This window comes from Phaethon aethereus (genome assembly GCF_964289735.1).
Source record: "Phaethon aethereus genome assembly, chromosome: Z".
NCBI lineage: Eukaryota > Metazoa > Chordata > Aves > Phaethontiformes > Phaethontidae > Phaethon > Phaethon aethereus.
In genome coordinates, this window is record NC_138577.1 from 71937095 (window position 1) to 71957472 (window position 20378).

General features: G+C 41.9%; 1 protein-coding gene across 2 annotated transcripts in view; it reads left to right on the forward strand.

Annotated features, from left to right (window-relative positions):
• Positions 1 to 2648: 2648 nt before the first annotated feature.
• The window catches only part of SEMA6A (semaphorin 6A), a gene marked incomplete at its 5' end in the record, with an annotated part of 63043 nt that continues 45313 nt past the window's right edge, over positions 2649 to 20378 (forward strand). For both annotated transcript variants that reach the window (XM_082013496.1, XM_082013497.1), the window contains 7 exons: positions 2649 to 2748; positions 5370 to 5487; positions 10599 to 10659; positions 12147 to 12209; positions 13066 to 13167; positions 15964 to 16054; positions 19627 to 19746. In XM_082013496.1, the coding sequence (XP_081869622.1) occupies positions 2649 to 2748; positions 5370 to 5487; positions 10599 to 10659; positions 12147 to 12209; positions 13066 to 13167; positions 15964 to 16054; positions 19627 to 19746 (655 nt within the window). The remainder of the gene's footprint in view (positions 2749 to 5369; positions 5488 to 10598; positions 10660 to 12146; positions 12210 to 13065; positions 13168 to 15963; positions 16055 to 19626; positions 19747 to 20378) is intronic.

Below are 20378 nucleotides of genomic sequence, written 5' to 3' on the forward strand. Positions count from 1 at the left end.
CCCTCTTTTCTTCCCCAGAAACTACCCTTAAGAATGACAGAGAATTTCATATACTTAAAAACTAGTTTCATATACTAAAAAACCTAACCTAGTCTTTGTTAGAGGGCAATATGTCAGTTCATTTGTCAGTTAATTCTTTCCAGGTAGAAGAAAAGAGATCTGGCCCGATAACATGTACATAAAATGACAAATAAGCGTGCCGGGCATTGTTTGTTTTCCTGGAAACTGTCTCCTGTATATATTTATGCGGAGCGGTACCCATGTCTGAATGAGAAGTAGGGAATGATGGTGCAGAATCACCCATGGGATAAGTTTTTCAAGCTCTAAAGCAGAGTGGCAGCGATATGTCTGCAGTACCGTAATGCTTTCCTCATAGCGTACACACATTGTTAGATGGTGGATGATGTGCTGATAGGGAGTAACAGAAAGCAGCTATTCTTATGCTCCAGAGTCTCACTGTGAGCCAAGTGGTTTGAATTGTCGGCCTGCAGACTGACGCTGAGGATGAATAAGGTTTAAGTGGAAGAATTGGATTGCTTGATAAGTTTCTTCCCATTAAACTGCTGCTCCTTATGTGCGTTTCAGAAAAGACTGCTGCCTTGGACTGTTAACAGTTTCAAGAAGGAAAGAGTTTCATTCTATTCGTGTATTAAGACAAGGCATTTTGTTTTGTCACTTTACATTGTACTTCAGGGGCAACATTTTTAAAGCGGCAGAATTACATTTTGAAAGATTGTGTAGAGAGAAAGGAATTAACCCACTTAATGTGCGTATCTTACTTTTGACTCAAACCTTTTGAGGGAAACTGCATTTCCAAGTATTATATTTACTTCTGCTGCTTATCTCTACTTTGGGCATTCCTGAGGGCCCCGAATGATGTTTGGCGGGGTATGGAAGCAAATAGAAAGAAACAGTTCCTGCCCCAGAGAGCTAACAGTCAAGAGAAAATGTAAGAGGTGATTAAAGAGACAAATGGAAGAAACAGGTAAAGAAAGTGTCTGCAGGCAGACATAGCTGTGTCAGTAATCATACACAGCTATCGGCCTAACCAGTGCTAGATGGAAATGCTTCTCTTGGGGCTTGTATGTACTGTCTTCTAGTATGCGTTCTCACATAAGGTATAATAGACAGATAGTGTCTGCATTGTGTTGCACTTATTCGTGCTATTTTTATCCTTCACCATCCGTCTGACACGTTGTTCACTTAAGGTGTCAGTCATTGCCTTGTACTAAATTTTATTTTGTCTAGTCTCAGTCTAACTCAGTCTCTCAGTTATTTTGTTAAAAGAAATAGAGAATCAGCCAAGTTTCCAATTTGTGTGTTTGAATAATAATAGGGAAACACAGAGTATAATAGATCATTAGTCCTTATGGACGCTATAGCCCTGCAACAGAGTCGCTATTCCAATCCAGTTACAGGAGCCGAAGCTTTATTTGAAAGCAAATATCTGATAAGGCAAATTAATTATTGTGACATTTTTCAGTTGGGTAAAAGATGAGGAATCAGCTGTGTCTGTGAAACTACAAATGAAAACGCAACACTCAAGACTTGTTAATGCTTTTTTTGGCATCAAGAAAGGAGACACAGGTATCTAATATTAAATGGTGTTGCAGAAGGGCAAATTAGCACTTTGTTTGCCAAATTAAGTTTCAAAGACTATGTAGGTTATGAAGTTTGACTTTCTGCCCGTAAATCTTGAATGACTGACAGACTACTGTAATATAGCTTTGTTCAAAAGGGATCTTTGGCAGGCGGCATCAAAGGTTTGAAACTCCGGAAGGGATGAAAAGAAAACCCCACTTTTGCACTGATTTCCCCTGCAGATCAACGTCTGTGTGAAATTTGCCTGGGAATTATGAGCTATTTACTGTATTATGTGCTGTTTTCTTTCACTGTATCGAAAGGCCCCTGTGGTTCCTTTTATCTTCAAGATTTAGGGATATTTTTGTACATGAAATGTGTATGAGTGAATGTGTCAGTGGAACACAGGAAAAAATCGCTGGCTTTAGACAGTTCGCTTCTCCCTTATTTTATCACAAGCTGGAGTATTAGTTTTATGGCACTTAAATTTATGGGTACATGTTTTTATGGTAAAGCCCAATGACATGTTCTGCATGCTCCATCAAGCTCTCTCACAACTCTGCAGGGTATGAATCAGTCCCGTAGTACAACCCTTAATCTCTTCTTAACCAGAATAATGTAGTGGGCTTTTTTTATTTATGGTGTGTGTCATCATGTCATCATCTAATTATGCAAACCAAAGAAGGAGAAAACAAAATATTTCCCGAAATACTCGTCAGCTGTCTATCAGTGCAGGAGATGAAGTTTCTCTATTGCATATAAGCAGCTGAGGCAGAAAATTCTTGGTAACTCACAGATACTTCAGTCTATCCTCAAGCAAGTTGTGGCACTGCTGAGGTACGGGCTAAAGGGAAACTGGCCTGGTAGGGAAGTTTCTGCTTAGAAAGATGGCATACCTCCTCAGGTATGGTGAGCAGCTTGAGGAGAAGGAAAGCTTCCTCTCTTTCCATTGACTCTTTTTAGCTTTCTGCATGCAGTGGTTGAAACTGAATCAACAGAAGGCACTTAAGACTTGTTTGTCTTCCACAGGGTGAAGTGAAGAAGTGAAGCCTCCCAGCTGAACTACTATGAGGTCAGAAGCCTTGCTGCTATATTTCACACTGCTACACTTTGCTGGGGCTGGTTTCCCAGAAGATTCCGAGCCGATCAGTATTTCGCATGGCAACTGTAAGTATAAGAGGCCAGGAGACTTCATTTGCTTAATACTGATCAGGGGACTTCAAATCAACAGTATTTTTTTATAGTTGCAATAAATAAAATTGTTTTTCTTGATGTCTCCAAGATCAACCAGTTTACGTTCTCAGATACTAATATAGGAATATGACTTTTTCATGTTGACTTATGACTACTGGGTGGTAAACTGCTTGCTCTTCCAGAACCATAGCCTTTCTCCTTGAACAGAGACGCTTCGGTAGCCAAATATCCTCTATCCAGCAGCAAAGGAAGGAAGCCTTCTCCCCCACCCCATAATCAAAGTGTCCTTCACCTGACTTGTGAAAACATAGTTTGGGATAATCAGGGAAGCACCTCAGAGCCAAGCATAGCACACTAAAGTAACTGAGCTCTGAAAACGTAATTTGTTGATCTAATACTAATAATTGAACTTATTTCATTAAGCTCTGATGGATACCACTTTGGCATTAGGCAGTTTTTGCTAAGCTGGAAATGCAGCTAAAAACCAAATCAGGACAAAGATTCTTTTGTAACAGAATCTCTCTTCTTTCTTAACAGTAGTAATTGGCAAACTCTCCAAAATCTAGGGTAACACAGACAGCTGCAAGTCAGTATTGAGATTTGCTGGCTAAACAGGTGAAGAGCTTTCTGTGCATTTCGCCATACAAGTCAGGCTTCGTATAACTGATTCTTTCACTTTTACCTCAACTCAGTTAGGATTACTGCAAAGAAAAGTCTTCTGAAGTCCCAAAGGTTCAGATGTATAAAAGGAAGTCTTTAGCACTTGGGTCTGTAAAAGTATGCTAAGGAGCAGCAAGTCAGCCATGAATAGGCTTATGTTTAAGCCTACTTTGGGTCAGGAATTTGAAGTGGATCTCTTGATTTTCCTTGCTTACTGTGCTTTGGGATGGCCTTGGCACCCATAAACTTGTCTGTCTTGGGTAAGACCAAGCTGAAAGACTGCAGGGACGCGCTTGATGTGCTCCAAATGCTAATAGGCATCTGGGATACAAGAACAGGGAAGAACTGCTCTGAAGCAAACCCTGCTGAAACATGTCCGATGTGAACACTAGGTCTTCTGCACCAACATTTTCATCCTCCAGAAGGGTGATGTTAATCGACCTCACTAATGCAGTTATGGCCAGTCTGTATCCTTTTGGAGAAATAGAATATGGGATAACTTTTTCCTCTGCAGCATGGCATGCTGAAATGCAGATGAATGTACAAGCCCCCAGCTTGCACTAAATCTGTGAGCTACAGAGGAAACAGTACTGAGCAGAGAACAGCTTGACAGTTAAACTTGGCATGTTGCATGTAGGACTTGGTCAGAAGGGTTACACTTCTGAACATAAATCCTACCTGGGCTATCTTAATTTGTTTCTCCAGGTGTTCTCAGCATCTGATTTGCAGGGAAGTTCCTGTTTCTATACAGTTTTATCACCAGGCTTTCTGACACATGGCACTCTCACTTCTTTGCTCAAGCCATGGTGTGAATCAATACTTTGACCAAGCTTAACGGGGAAGATACTTTTAGAGGACAATAACTGAAAACACACAGCAGTAACTGCGTTTCTGAAAAAACAGACTCCCTCAAACAGCTCCAGGTTTCTGGGAAAGCATATTGATGAGGAAAAGGCTCAGTATAACATGCACATGCAGCAGTTCTGCATTGATGGTGATGCTCATCAGTATGAGCATCATACTGTCTTTGTTCATTTTGTTTACTTAACTAGCTCCCGAGTTCATGCATCTAGATGTCATGATCAAGTATACATATGAAGTGTAACAGCAAGGTGGCCCTTGGTCAGAAGTGTTCATTGTTGTTATAGGTTGTACACACAGGTCATCTGGGATGCAGCAGCATACCCCATGTATGCTGAGGTCTCACTAAAAAAATCGTGGGAATAGAGTGAATAAATGCTCCTGCTGACTGGTAGAGTGAGGGGGAAAGCTGGCTTGTTGATAGCAGCTCAGTACAGGGCTTCCAGTCAGTATTGTTGTCCAATTGCCAGAAGAACTGGAGTATCAGACTGGTTGCCAAAATAATATGCAGTGACTTTCATTTTATAAAGTTCAAGTGGTGGTTTCCCACTGTTTCTCAGAAATCCCCACAGCTGTTTTACGATGGCAGTCCAATCCTGTAGGAAACCCAGGGAGCTGGCAATTTGAACCAAGGAGAGACAAATCTTTTGCTTTAACCACTACCAGTCCAGTCATTGTGGTGATAGATGGACCACTGTGAAACAGTTTTGTCCTACTAGACACACTTTGGCAGCCAGGAGTAAGCATTTAAGCTCTGCAAGCAGTGAAAGAAAAACTGTGAGAAAGTGCCGTGTACCTATGTGCCAAGAGCTCCAGAACAGTTTTACACTCTGAAAAAAATGGGAATTTTTGTCTTCTACAAAGGTGATGACTTTCTCCTTCGCAGCTGCAACGACTGTAACCTTGAAGAACTCTCCAGCCCTCTGTGCTTATGCCTTCCAACCCCAGGCTGTGGTGCCAGGGCAGAATAGAACCCACAAGTTTTGACCATAGCTGGGCCACATAGTGCTCCGTGTTAGCATGGTTTCAGTTTGTGATTCTCTTTTGACCCTGTTTTTTTTCCCTTCCCGCAGATACAAGACAGTATCCGGTGTTTGTGGGTCACAAACCAGGGCGGAACACCACGCAGAGGCACCGGCTGGATATCCAGCTGGTCATGGTCATGAACAGGACCCTCTACGTTGCTGCTAGGTCAGTAGTCCCCTGCTTGGCCGCTCCTCCTTTGCTGCTTTCAGAGAAGGAAGGGGAAGACGAGGAATATTCTGAGTTCTCCTCTGACAGACGCGTTATTTTTAGGATTTCCTCACACTCGGAGAGAGCTTTGCAGCCTTTTAGTAAGACATACTGGAAACCTTGTTGGTCAGTCAAGTAAGGTTGAGTTTTGCAAGGTGCTGAGACAGTCTTTTCAGGACTACACACCTCCGCTTTCCTTGGGAGTCCAGAAAAAGGGAAGTTGCCAGAGAAATTTTTCAGCCCCATGGAGGAGAGACTCCATCCTCATCCTGTAGTTTTGTTTCTGCACATCATTAATGACATATTTTAGAGAATAATTCTGCTGATGTACAAATGCATGTTTGCGTAAGAGTTATTAAACTGCAATGGTGCTGTTTTAGGCATGTTTTTAATATCTTAAGACAAAAAAGAGCAAACATGTTTGCTGCCATTCTTTCAATGTATTCAGCATGGTTAACTGAATTTCGTGTATGGATTTTTTTGGAGAGCTATACTGTGCAGATACAAGCACACGCCTTTTTATAAAAATTGCATATAGAGCCACCCATTCAGTTTGCATAGCTCAGCATGGCACCATCAGCTTCATTGGAGCAACACCGATTTAGACAGCTGCCAACCTGGCACAGATCAAACTTTAACACTTCCTCTCTCTGCCTGTTGTGAGCAAAGGAGATTGACAGTCTTAGAGTGGGAGTTGCCTGATGGACGCAGGGCAACCACAAGAAGGGTCCAGATTAGCAAGGGTGGGAAGTCCATCTTAGGAGCTCTTGGACCCAGATCCTGTTTGGGACCTCCCCACAAGCTGCCTCTCTGGTAGCAGCTTGCTTCCCACCAGTTTTCTGGTCCTTCTCCTCCATCAGAGAAACACACGCCCGTCTGTGTATGCCACAGGGATCCAGGCTGTTGCTGCAGATGGGAGAAGTGGTGGGTGGGATGGCCAGGAGGTGAGGGGGAACAGCTGGTGAACAGGCAGCCTCTTGCCACCAGCCCTGTCCTCAAAGCCCTTGGCAGCCTCTGGGAGCTGCCTGGCTTCCTTCTCAAACAGCCACTCCCTGTCTTCTGGGTGGTCGGATGTGTCTTGTGCCTGTTCATCCCCACTCGGCACCAAGCGATTGGGTGACCGAGTGCCATTTTGACACGGTCGCAGCCCTGGCTGCCGGAAGACCACACTTCCACCCGTTGACCTACCCAGGCATTGCAGCCTTACCAGCTACGCGCAACTTCTTTGGGCTTCTCGCACACCCCAGTTCGCACGGGACCCGGGCGGCAGAGCTCCGGGCTCTGGCTCGTCCCGAGCCCTTGCGTCAAGTGCTGGCAAAGAGCTGGCATCCTTGCGTGGGGAGCTGTGGTGGCACTGGTTGTAGGGCACGGAGAGCGAGCAGCCCCACAGCAAGGGCTTTGCCTGAGCTCGGGGCTCCGTATTTTTGCTGCATTTAGTGCGATAATGAGCGGGGCGGGGGAGCAGGCTGAAGGGGTTTGAAAGGTGGTGACAGGATTTCCTCCTTTTCATGGCTGAGTTCCCTTTGCTTTCCTTATTTGTTTTCCTTTAAATTAGGAAATCATTTGCAGGCAGAAGGTGGTAAATCCGCTTTGTGGCTTTTGCTCTGCTGTGTTCATAGTTTGTTCCCAGACTGAGATTGACGCAATTAGACTGTCACAGTGCCCAAGCAACTGGTATTACAGCGGAAAACCCTGCGACACATTTTGGGTTATGAGACCACTGTGTGCACAGTTATATAAAGAGTGCTGATATTTGGGGGATAGTATGCATACTGGCATGGGAATATGCATTCTTATGTTATGTGGCTATTTATCTGTATAAAACAGTTTACCGCAAGGAGAGTGCTTATATACTCCTAGGGTCTAGTGACCTACAAAAAAGAATAATGACCTCGTCTGTTTGGTACTTACACAAGCCCAGAAAATCTTCTTACACTTTTTTCCTGTGGTAACTCAAAAACTCTTTGATATATTCTTTTCCCCCTCCACATGTTACTGAATAAAATCCCTGCTGGGCTGAGAAGCCTATGTGATACAAGTTAAAATTCAAAGGTCATTTTTATCTTTAAGCAATAAATTTCAGAAAATGAGTCATCCTTTGACAGCTAGTGTGAATGAAAGTTTATAACTGCAATACCCCATTTCCTTTAGAGGTAGTAGTAAATCTAGAGACTGAAGCAAATGCGTACACAATCAAAGGTGTTTCTCCAAGAGTTTTGTAGCAAGTTGCATTGAAAACTGTAGCTAACATAAAACCCTTAGCTGCCTTATCAGATGTTGCTTTCATGCTGGTTTTTTTAGACATTGAAATACAGCAATGCTAAGTTTATGTTTGTACCCAATTATCTGAAAAACCATCAAAACAAATGATTAAACATTGAGAGTTTTTGTTTTGGGGTTGTTTGCTTTGGGTTGGGATTTTTGTTTGCTTGTTTTAGAAAATCCAGAGTTTACTTTGCAGACAGTTTCCTTGCGCCGGAGAGGACTAACTCAGATTTGAGAACTGATAACACTTTATTACTGAGCCACTGGCATAGAACAAAATTTCTGTCTGTCGATTGCTTATTTTGTCATATAGGACATGCGACTCCTGTATTGGCTATTACCAAATAAAATTTTGTGTTGCTTCGGAAAGGCTTTATTTCATATTACCAGGAAGAGGTATCCAGCCAGTATAAATTAGAATAACTCGGCCGAATATCTGGCTTGCAGTCTGCAAGGGACCAGCTCTGTTTTCTTTTTTCTCGTGGGAAGGGTACTACTGCCTCGCTGTCTCTCTCACACTCGCCCACACCCGCGCACACACGCCCTTTTCTAAGTTTGCCATGTCTCCTCCTCCCATTGTCTTGCGTGGTGGCAGCTTTTGTTCACATTATCTGTCACCCGTCATGTGTATGTACAAAACGGTTTACTGAGCCCACGGAGCATCGGGATGGCTCCCTGCTCATTCTCCGTTACACGTTTCCAGACGAAGCACCGAGTGGCCGAGGGTCATGCACAGCCGGTGGCATTATTTAAATTCCCTTCCTCCACCAGATTATGCCATGGCAACAAAACTCGGTTCTGCTGACTGGAGGTGGGAAAAACGGAAGCTCTAGGATTAAGTCAATTTGTGTTAGAATAACTTAATTAGCAGCGAGCTGTACACATACCACAGCTAGTAGGTAGTAGGAGTTGGGCAGCGGTGGGAAAAGGAGGGCAAGGACAATCCCGCATTGTCTGTGGTTGGAGAGCCCTCCCGTGAGTTTGACAGCTCTTTCGCTCTCCGCTGACACTGTAAGCAACTTCATTTCATGTACGACATGAGAAAATTACATGTAATTTGCCTGATACTAACCCTCTTTCAGATGATCCCCTAACTTAGCATCTGAGTTTTCTTTGAACTGTTTCTTGAACCAGAAAGCAAGTCCCCTGAAAGCTGTTTTATTGAGAGTGGAACTAAATAACCTAAGCCTCATTCTGAATACCGCCACTGCATTTTCTAATTGTCTTGTGTGAAAAGAAAAAATCATAACCACTGGAGAGCAAGACTGATGATTAAAATCAAGAGCTATGCTGGAAGAAGGTTTTTAGAGCTCTAGCCACCCCTAATTTGCAATTCAAGAGATTTTGTTCCCGCTTTTATATAGTAGGAGTGACAGCGACAGGGAGTTCATAAAAAGGGAACCATGCAGTAATCTATGAATCTGGTATCACACTACTGGGTAACTTTAGTCCAGCAGCAGCCCTGACCACTGCTCTGCCAGTAGAGTCAGGCAAATAATAAACTGAGGCATTAAAAGCAATCTTGGAAGTAAATGACAGCTCTGGTTTTACAGTCTGGAGGAGAAGAAAACCCACAACTCCTCAGTTTGGCATCTTACAAAGCAAACAGCCTCAAGCGCCATAGCAGACAGTAGATTTTTAAAAGCCGGTTCCCTGCAACAGTGCTGCCTCTCTTCTCCATGCGAGAGAAGTGTTGCTTATTCCTCTTATAACAGTGTTTTGTGTTCGCTTTATTTAAGAGACTGGCACTGTTTCCCCAAAACCAATAAAATGAAACTAACCTTGAGAGCAGGGATTTCTAAAATGGAAACAGTCTGTATCCTACTTTCAGCAGACCCCTCCAATGCTGTGGATCATGCTCCAGCTGCACAGCTTCCTGCATTTTGAAAAAAGCCAATGTTATTTCAAGGAAAAATGAGATGGTCAGTCCCAATTTGATGTGGTGGTTACTACAGCGTTGTGGGTTGGTGTTTGGGGTTTTTTTCCCAAATTTTGGGTTCTGTACAGGGATGTCCTTGTTCTCAGCTTACACAGAGGAGAATGTTTAAAAATATCTCTCTACCTGAGTAGCTGAGTCTGTTTCCTCTTTCCAAGGAGAGATTGGCAGCTAATTGTAGAGAGGGACAGGTTCTGAGGAAAACAGGAAAGTAAATGCAAGCAAGAAATGTGAACTTTTTTCAAAGGAGTATTTTACAGTTTAGTTTGGCCACCAGTGTGTGAAGAGAAGAATGATTTCTGGGAATAGTTTTGCAGCTGTCAGCCTTTTGCCTATCATATTGTCAATCAAATTATCACAGCTGAGGTTAGATGCATAATTTACAAAAAAAATTGAAAAAGAAAGAAGCATTAACCTCTTTTTAACCCTGAATGGCTAAATGTGGCACAGTGACCGCTAGCCCAGGAATCTGGCAAAGGCTGCCTGAGAGCTATTGTAGCTGACTTCAGGATATGCAAAAACATCTGCATACTAGATCGTGGCGTCTGCTGTAGAACCTATAGAGCAGAAACAATATGAGGCTCATCTCCTTTCCAAAATCTCATTTGTTCAAATAATTGCTTTTGGGAAAGAATCTTGCTTTGAAGTTTCATAGCATTTTTCTTTTTTTCCTAATGGGAAGGAAGATAGTTTATATATGAAAGTGCTTTTCTGGGGGAAACAGGCAATGCTGTCAATACTGTTCCCTGGTAAGACCTGTGGTCTTTTTTTGAATGGATTACGATTACCTTGTGATAGATAGCTCTCTTAGAAAATGAACTGTCTGACTACTCTGTTTGACTTTGCATTCATTTCCCTTTGTTTACAGGGACCATATTTATACTGTTGATATGGACACCTCACATACAGAAGAAATTTATTTTAGCAAGGTAAGTAGCTTTTATCATCATCCAGAAACCAAAGACACTAGAACAAGCTTCAAATAAATAGGAAGATGACATTGTTTCAAACAACTTGCCAGCACTGCTGTAAAAACTGTAATAAGCAAGTAAGATGGCATTGCTAATGATATTTGGGGAAAGCTAGAATAAAAATCATGTCCTCTGTGAATTTCTGATAAGTGATTTAGCTGGGCTGATAAGCAATCCATACTGAAATACAGTGAGGTCCCTGATGGAACATCTGTCAAACATCTATTCATTTATATTCAGCACTTTTCTGTAACAGCTATGCTATCCAATTAAGTATACTGAAACTTTCATCATAAAAAGCAAGTGCTATTTACGTATTTTCATGCACACAGATTTTATTCACTCATGCAAGTACTCACTAAATAAAATCTTATTATAACATCACTTTATAGATGTATTCACATTATCTCTATGGGAAGTTACATTCAAACTACAAAGAGCTTTGTCTGCATTACCATACTGTATATTAATATAAACATACTAGAAATAATCTCCCTTCAGCTCCTTTGCATTGCATCCACATTGTATAGTATGTGCCAAACACAGCCTTGATCCATCAGAAAATCGTACAAATTTGGGCATTGCATGAATTCCACTGTAGGAGTGGAGAGTGTTTCATTATAACTATGCTGAAGGTGAGGTTTGGGCCAATTACTCGTCAAAAAATGAGGGCACAGGCTTGCAATGGAAATAAATATTTATGGTCACTCAGCTTGGGGCCCTTCATGAATGCACAGTGCCTCAGTTTAGTGATGGGAAACACCGTGAGCATGGCCATGGCTATAGTGTCTAGGGTGGTACTATCTTAGGCCATATGTTTTAAAATAAAGTTTTATTTTAATTAATCAGCCTACCGCATTTGACCACTCCTGAAACTCACTGCAAAAAAGTCCAGGCTGGGATTTACCTGTAAATGTTCTGGAGGAAGAATATTAGCAGATAAAGTCAGCAGCTTCTCGACAGGTGGAGGGCTGTCTCAGCCTGCTGGCTGACTTGAAGTGATAAGAATTACCTGACTTTGATTTCTTTGCTAATCTAAAATGTCTTCTTCCAGAATACATATTTCATTTAGAATCCAGTTAGGGTTTGTAGTCCCTAAGTGTTTATTCTGATTGGCAGAACAATATCAAATTAAAAGAAGAGAGCATCTAGTACTTTTAAGAAAAGTGCACATGTTTTTGAAAGTTGGCTTATTGCTGAATTCCGTTGGTTTAGGGTTTAAAAAAATGGGATAGATTTCTAGTCTAATGAATAGATGGCAACACAAAATTAAGTGAGTGCTCCACGTCACTGATCCTTCATTGTTGTGGTGAATTAATCATGGAGAAAGGGTGCAGAAAGCTTTCAATAAATATATGTTCAACAGCTAGTCTCCCCTAAGGGACTTCTGAAATCAAATGCAGCAACCTCTGGGCTCTAATTGATTTCTTTCTTGATCCTTGCAGAAATTGACATGGAAATCTAGACAAGCTGATGTAGACACATGCAGAATGAAGGGAAAACATAAGGTAAGCAATTTTCTTTTCTTCTACATCTGCCACTTTAGTTTAGTTGCTTCACTATTATCTCAGGCTGCTGTCTGTGATGTGGAATGGATCATGCCGTTCATTTCTTGCCAGTAATTGCTTTTTCCATCAACTTACTGAAGGCTTTAATTTGCAAAAATAGTTTCATTTTAATGTGATAAAACATTACGACAGGAGCCACAGCAATATTCTGAAATACTTAAAGCACTGGGGATTTTGGACATAATGCTTAGCGTACTGATTTTGCTTACCATTGCCTCAAAAGCTAAATGCTGCTGTCCATCTTCCTGCAGGAATTTACTGAGAAGTTTGTGTAAAGCATCAGAAAGCATGAATGTGTACAGTTGTACAAGGAGTGTTTCTCACACCAATTTTACCCTACTGTAACCTAAGACTAGCACAAGTGGTATCAGAATTAGATGCAGACTCTTTGAGTCTTTACACCTGCTTCCCTTTCTAGTTACAGATGCTTAATGCCAATACATTGCATTGGTGATGCTACTGTCTTTACAGCAACATAGATGAGAAGATCAGATTTTTCATTCTTGAGGAAAGCAATAGCATTCAAACAAAATTCACCTATGTGAACAATAGCAAAATCTGAGCTCTAATATGAATGTCATATCTTTGTTCTTTGTAATCATTTTTAAGCCACTAGAATATAAATCAATTGCATCTTACTCATTGTCAGTTAAGCATAGTTGAAATAAAGCCCAGAATATCACAGTGGCTACCAGCCAATTTCATTTTAGACCTGACAATGAAATATCATGGCATAAAAATAAAACCAGACACCCAAAATGCAGTAGCTGAAATACTTTTTATTACTTTTCTTCAGGATGAATGTCATAATTTTATTAAGGTTCTCCTAAAAAGAAATGAGGATACGTTGTTTATCTGTGGAACAAATGCATTCAACCCTTCTTGCAGGAACTACAAGGTATGTGATCTGTTTGTGGGATTTCATTTATGCCTTGTCTTTCTGTTGGATTTATTGTGACTATGCTGGCAACAGCATGAGGCTGTCATTCAACAGCACATCGTTTAACTCTGTTGCGTTGATCCTGACTTGTTTCAATGCTACAGAGCTCAATGGTGATTTACTTTCCCAGGATTGCGCAGATTGATTACCTCCTTCGTTGCAACTCCTGCACATCAGAGTTTATTGCCACTTTGCATTGCCCTCCAGAGGTGCAGAGTCCTTCAGATCCCTGCTTGGGGATGTGGTCACTCTGCAGAAAGTTCCTCAGCTTGTCACTGACGTCATAGACTGATGCTGAGGGTTACCTCCAGGGTACCATGTTTTAAATGTCTCTGTTGTACTGTTCTCAATCCCAAAGCCAGTTCCCAAAGCACTTGAGGGCTTAGCACAGCAAAACCTGAGAAGATTAGTGTTGGGACGCAGCAGATATGGAAGGTCTGGAGATCCTATGGCTTTGTGTGCTGTAAAAGTGATTGACAGCAGATCTCCACAGGGAAAGGTACAGCAGGAGGGTGATGTATTCCTCACTATCTGGGGATGTGCAAAGCCAAAACATTATCTAGAGCAGTGTAGAAAACAGTGCTGATCCATGGATACTTTACATTAATTCCTTGACCCCAGTTTCTTCCTTTGACACAGGGTGTCCCCATCATCTGCATTTTAACAGGGCCCATTATTCAAATGTTTCCCATTTTCTCAGGCTTGCACCAGTACAATCTGATATAACCCCCAACAGTGGATGTATCTGGAGTAGCTTTAAAATAAATTCACTCAGGCCCTTGATATCCAGCCTCTGCTTTTCAGGGCACTGCTATGTCCCACAGGTCATTTCTCATCCTTCTTCAGGAAAAAGAGAATTCAGCTTTGCTAATGCTACTTCCAATAAAGTCACAGCACAATTCTTATTCATTTCATTGGGTTCAGAGTTACTGTAAAAAACAGAGTAAAGACATTAACATCCAGGAAAACTACTTCCTTAGTGGTATTCGCTGTGACTGCTGCTCTTCCGTGCATTTTCTGCAATGCTGCTTTGCCTTGTTTAGCCACTGTGATGACTATAGTCTAGGAAACACAGGAGAGAAGCTCAGCGTAGACTTTTCTTTCAGTCTGGGGGCAAAGAATCAAATTTGAATAAAAATACAAGCCTGCATCACGGTAACTGTGTGGTACAGGTGGCATCTCTGTTAACAGCCATTTCTTCTTTTCTTCCTTTCCTTGCATCCCGCTCCTAGCATGCGACAAAGCTTCTTGGTCTCAGTGCTATATTTAGTTTTCCAGCACAGTTTGTCATTTTTTAGCTCTTGGTGCCATTGGTGCAGCTAACAAATCTAAACCAGTCCCCTTGCTAGAAAGCTGTTTTTTAACACAAACGCACATTTCCTTGCCGTGCGGACGTGAGGGATATAAATGGCCCTCCTTACCCTTGCTGCAGGTGTTTCATTCCCCGTGGTGCATGGCCTCCGCAGACTGCCTCACCTGCTGCTGAGCTGAGGGGGCTGGATGGTGATACCTCTGGGAGTCAGGAGGTCTCTCCAACACCTGCCCTGGCTTTTCCTCTATGTATTTCTGCATTGTATAGAAAGAGCACTAAAGATGTGCCAGGCAGAAAACGGGGCCGTCCCTCCACACTGCCAATGCAAGCGTACATGAGCCGGGGGCATGGGGCTGGTGCAGGGAAAGTTGCTCAGGACTGTAACTCGTTTCCGCTCACTATCACATGAAATGCATTTCAGCCCTTGAGTAAACACAACTAATTCCCTTCAGAGTGGATTTTGACAGGAAGGATACATGACAGAAAACAAATGAAGACAAATCGTCCACTGGAGGACTTGGGTGCTGTAACATACAAGCTAAAAGTTGATTGGAGTAGTTGATGGTGCTGGGTGGGTTATTTTTCATGCTCTGTGAATCTGTATTGTATGTGATTTATACAGTATGAGCTCCTCAAGTTACTTGAATATGCTAGAAAGATTCTTCTTCCCAAAATATAGTAGTATAAGAATCCTGAAGAGGTAAGAGCTGTACCTTTCCCCTGTAGCTCACTAAACCTTCTTGAACTTAACGTAAAGTTGATCTGTATATTTGTATCATTATCGGTGCCCAGGGTGAATTTATTTCCCAGGAGTTACACTTAAGCCTCAGATTTTACAATTCCTGCACAGATTAATTCTTTCCTGATGGTAAGAGGATTTCTCTGTGACACAGACTCAACTGATACAGTAAGACTTGGAGAGCATCCTTCTGAGTATGCAAATCAAGGAAGAGAGCACCACTGTTGAGACTAGAGCAGAAGGATCTCCGGACTTTGGGGAGAAAAATGCACACACAGATAATTGTCCTAGTGTTGTTTCTTCTGACTGCTGTGGCTTGCAGTCTTTTCTGTGTATAAGAGTGCTTCTGTTGGATCACTGTTGAGGATAAATTTTGAATCCTTGCCAGAACCACAGACCACATAGCCTGCTACAGTTCAACAGGAAGCTTGTGTACAGATAAAATATAGACTGAAGGCTTTTGTAAAATGTGTCGGGGTAAGAGTGATTAGCTCCAGAAGAATGCCTGACTTATTGGACGCATTTTCTTCAGACTGATTTTATTTAACACTGTGATTTTTGTCAGGTACTTAATTCATAGTCAGGAGCACAGTTAGAGAAAGGACCTTCCTCCCTGCCCAGAAAAGAAGAAATACTGTCATAAGCCTCATCCGGGGTAGGAAGTTCTGTTTCTCTACCTGAGGAGGTCTCTTTCATTTTTCAGATGGATACCCTGGAGTTCCTGGGGGATGAATTCAGTGGAATGGCCAGGTGCCCCTATGATGCAAAGCATGCCAACGTTGCATTGTTTGCAGGTAAAGTGACGAAGATAAACTCTTTACTTTCTGTCCTGCAGCCCAGGCTTGCCACAGCCCTGTGTCTCTTGAGTCCAGAATGCCAAAATATGAAAGGTGGCAAAGGGAGTGAATAACGACTAAAAATAGGGGGCATAAGGAAGTCACTAGCACGGAAGCCTTCACTTCTCTGGGATTAACTTCACTACCATAAACATTGCCTGAAGCCTCATCTTCCTGGCTCAATATTTCAGTATTTCCTGGATTCTTGATAATACATGCCAAACCAATGTGAGGCACCATTTCTGGCTGCATACAGCTTGTGCGAAAGTCAAGGCTTGTGTGAACTTTAATGAGCGGGCAGGATGCATTCTTTAACAACACTAAGCTTAAGTTAACCTTCATAATAAAAGGAAGTTAAGGAACATGCTGTGATCTCCCCTTTTCTAGATCTAGAAGGAAAGGGAAGGTAATTTTATTTTAAAGCAGAAAACATCTCAATGTGGCATTACCAGCTGTTGTAGACAAAGGAGAGAAGCTTGTTGGTTAATAATGATTTATGCTGTTTGCAACAGAATACAGTTAACTCTGATTTCTACTACAATAGTTAGAAAAAAATGAGTGCTTATTCATGGAGTAAACTTGGGCTGTTGACTGAGAAATGTTTTTGTACACCTCTTCATGAATTCCTGATTAAATTGTTCCTTTATTGAACTTCTCTTAGTTGAACCCTGCTGATCTTTTCTTAGATTTGTCTGTAAAATAGGTGGTAAAGATGATACAGAACTCACCCCTGATAATGTCAATCCTCTTCAGCAGGTGTGATGCTAGAAAGCAGAGCCTGGGTGCTCACATGGAAATACTTTAGCTATTGCTCTGAAGATTTAAGAGTGTGCAAGTATTCCAGCCACTCTCAACTGTATCAGCAATAGCGTGGCCAGCAGGAGTGGGGAAGCGATTGTGCCCCTGTACTCGGCACTGGTGAGGCCACACCTCAAATCCTGTGTTGAGTTTTGGGCCCCTCACTACAAGAAGGACGTTGAGGTGCTGGAGCGTGTCCAGAGAAGGGCAACGAAGCTGGTGAGGGGGCTGGAGCACAAGTCTTATGAGGAGCGGCTGAGGGAACTGGGGTTGTTCAGTCTGGAGAAGAGGAGGCTGAGGGGAGACCTTATCGCTTTCGACAACTACCTGAAAGGGGGTTGTGGCGAGGTGGGTGTTGGTCTCTTCTCCCAAGTAAGCAGCGATAGGACAAGAGGAAATGGCCTCAAGTTGCGCCAGGGGAGGTTTAGGTTGGATATGAGGAAACATTTCTTCACCGAGAGGGTGGTCAAGCATTGCAACAGGCTGCCCAGGGAGGTGGTGGAGCCACCATCTCTGGAAGTGTTCAAAAAACATGTAGATGTGGCACTTGAGGACATGGTTTAGTGGGCATGGTGGTGTTGGGTTGATGGCTGGACTTGATGATCTTAAAGGTCTTTTCCAACCTTAGTGATTCTGTGATTCTGTGAACTGAGTCTGTGGCCAAAGGGCTGTATTATGCATTACTGTGTTCGAGGTGGCATCATCTGCCTTACAAAGGAGCGATTTTGTAGCAGATTGCAATTTTTTTTTACTCTCTATAGTGTAAATAAAGGGGTCCTTTTGTTTCAAAAATAATGGTAATAATGATGGTGGTAGTATGTAATTTCTTAATTACAGTCAAAAGAACATGAAGTAGAAATTCTCAGGTATAAAACCTGCTATAATATATATATATAACCTGCTATAATATATAAAACCTCCATAAACCATGGAAAGAGAGAGACATCTTCAGAGAAAGATTATTCCTCATGTCTCAGATCCCCTATCCTTAGGGCAGTCTAAATTGCCTTTCAGAAGGGCCTTTCTTACTACACTGGCCAAGAAAGCGTTTATGACCAACCTAATGTAAACATTTACCCTGCATGCAGCTGAGGTTTGGTAAGATGACTCCCACTCTGTCACTGAAGAAGTCCTCTCATTATTTGAAAATAAAAAGAATATTTATAGAAATGATCGTACTCTCTCATGATGATTCAGAAATAATTTAATACCGTTCAAATAAATTCTTGTAGAATATAGCCTGTAAATCTGCTAAGCTTCAGAAAATCATTGTTTGATACACCATACATATTGATACCCATGATAACTTTTCAGAGTGCAGTGAAAAGCAGTTTCAGAGCAGTTTAGGGCATTAATCCAGCTCATCTGAGTCTGTTGGGTGCACTTATATGAATATGGCTCTTCTTGCAGCCTGGTAGCTATTACAGCTGATATGTGCAAATTGTAATTGGTCACATGGTCTTCAGGAACTTGGCAGGAAAGAAAATAAATGTGTGATTGTATTAACATGAGTTCAGACATCCGTATCTAAACAATTCAGCTTTTTATTCTATTTTAAAATTGTTTTTAGTATCTGCTTGCTTTTTTTGTAATTATTTTTTCTGTTTTTCCTAAGAAAAAAATTGCATTTTTAAATAGCCAAATAATGATGGGAATTGTGAGGCTCAGAATAAAGAGTACAGTCCTGCTAATAAAAAACACTTTGATTTTTAAATCTTGAGCTGAAATTAAATGTTGTCTGTAAGTGCAATGAAAAGAGAGAAGCCTCTCTGCTTTGTCCTGGGTATGTCCTCGGTTCTGGTGCCTTCGAGGCCCAGCACCCAACGTAATCTCTGTCAAAAGAGATGTAGGCCATTCTGATTTTTATGTAGACACAACAGAGACAGAAGTTGCTGTCCTCGAGCTGCGATGCTTGTGCTCCTACCAGACATCATGTTCCAAGATCTGTCTCACACATGAAAACAACCCTGTACGGTTACCATGACCTGCAAACAGATTAGACAACAAATAATCATTTTAAAATGTTGTTGGAGCTCATGCTTTTACCTCCTGATAGTTTTGCATCTTTCAGTTGTCCTTGGGGTGTCATTTTGTAGATGCTTTCTTACCACTTGTCCTCTGGTTCCTTAAGAGAGAGGAATGCATAATTTGTGCGGGAAAGGCACATTTCAGAAGAGAAACATAGATAGGCAATCCTCCTCCATCCCTTTGCATCCCTGTTTTGCCTGGGCTCCCTGCACACTATTTAATTGTTTGCTAGTGATCTTTGGCAGAGGAGAAGTGCTCTCAACGGGAGAAATTTGCATAAGTGTCAATTAGCTGACAGACCCTAAGACCTGTGTAGTTTGCCCTCCCAGTTAAAACTAACATTTCTGTCGCAGCTTCCCCTTATTTATTTTGCTCACATGCATAGGCAGAATTTATGAGCATTGAGCCAGAGGCAAGTGCAGGGAAACTGGATAGGGTAGTTCAGTACGACTTAGCCTAAACTGGAGAATTACTCCATAAGGTTTCTTCTCTCAATGCGTCCCTCTGAAATTGCCATTTTGAAAACTGGTGACTTGCTCGTTCAGTGCTCAGCCCCATTTACCTAGCTGGATTTTTTTCCCTTCAGTGTTCCTAAGGAGATTGTGATTATTTCATTTGCCCCATCTCATTTGACTGATGAGAGAAAGCAATTATATTATTTCTAATGCTCCTCTCCTCTTGTTTCTTCTTTCCTTCCTCCCCAGAGGGAAAGCTGTATTCTGCCACAGTGACCGACTTTCTTGCAATAGATGCAGTCATATACCGGAGCCTTGGAGACAGCCCAACTCTGCGGACAGTTAAACATGACTCAAAGTGGTTGAAAGGTAGATAAATAAACAAGACTAAAAAAGCAGCATCTCTGATGAAAGTCTTGGATTCCTGACAGACCTCTCTGTCATTTCATTTCACCAACACTTCTGCAGAAAGAAGGAACTGAATTACATCTCTTACTTACAGTGATCTGTTTATCTCTTTCGCTCGTCTCCTGACCCCAAGTTACTGGACGTGATAGAAACTGTGGGCATGGTAGATCAGAATATATATTCTAGCGAGCTTTCCAAGATGAAATCCGTCAGTTTGCCGCTGTTGGATTGGGGGGTTGCAGGGCTCGGTGTGCTTGGGCTGTGTTTGAAAATATTCCTGCTCCAAGACTGTTTTAGGTAACAATAAAGGCTTCATGAAGTATAGAGGGTTTGTCCTATAACATTAAGATTAATCAATGAAAATAAAATTATGGGAATATTGCACAAAGCCTTTCTTTTATGGTTCTTAGGAACTATACAGCTGCCACTGAATTAGGCAATTTCTGTGCTTTAAATGCCCTCATTGTTAAGAATGGTGCTGTTTAGCTTCACGTAGGCGTTATGAATAGTTAGCATTTGGAGTGATTTTAACAGGGAGCAAAGCCATAGTTTGAAGTCTTTTTCTGCATGCAGAAATGTTTTGCCAGGTGTCG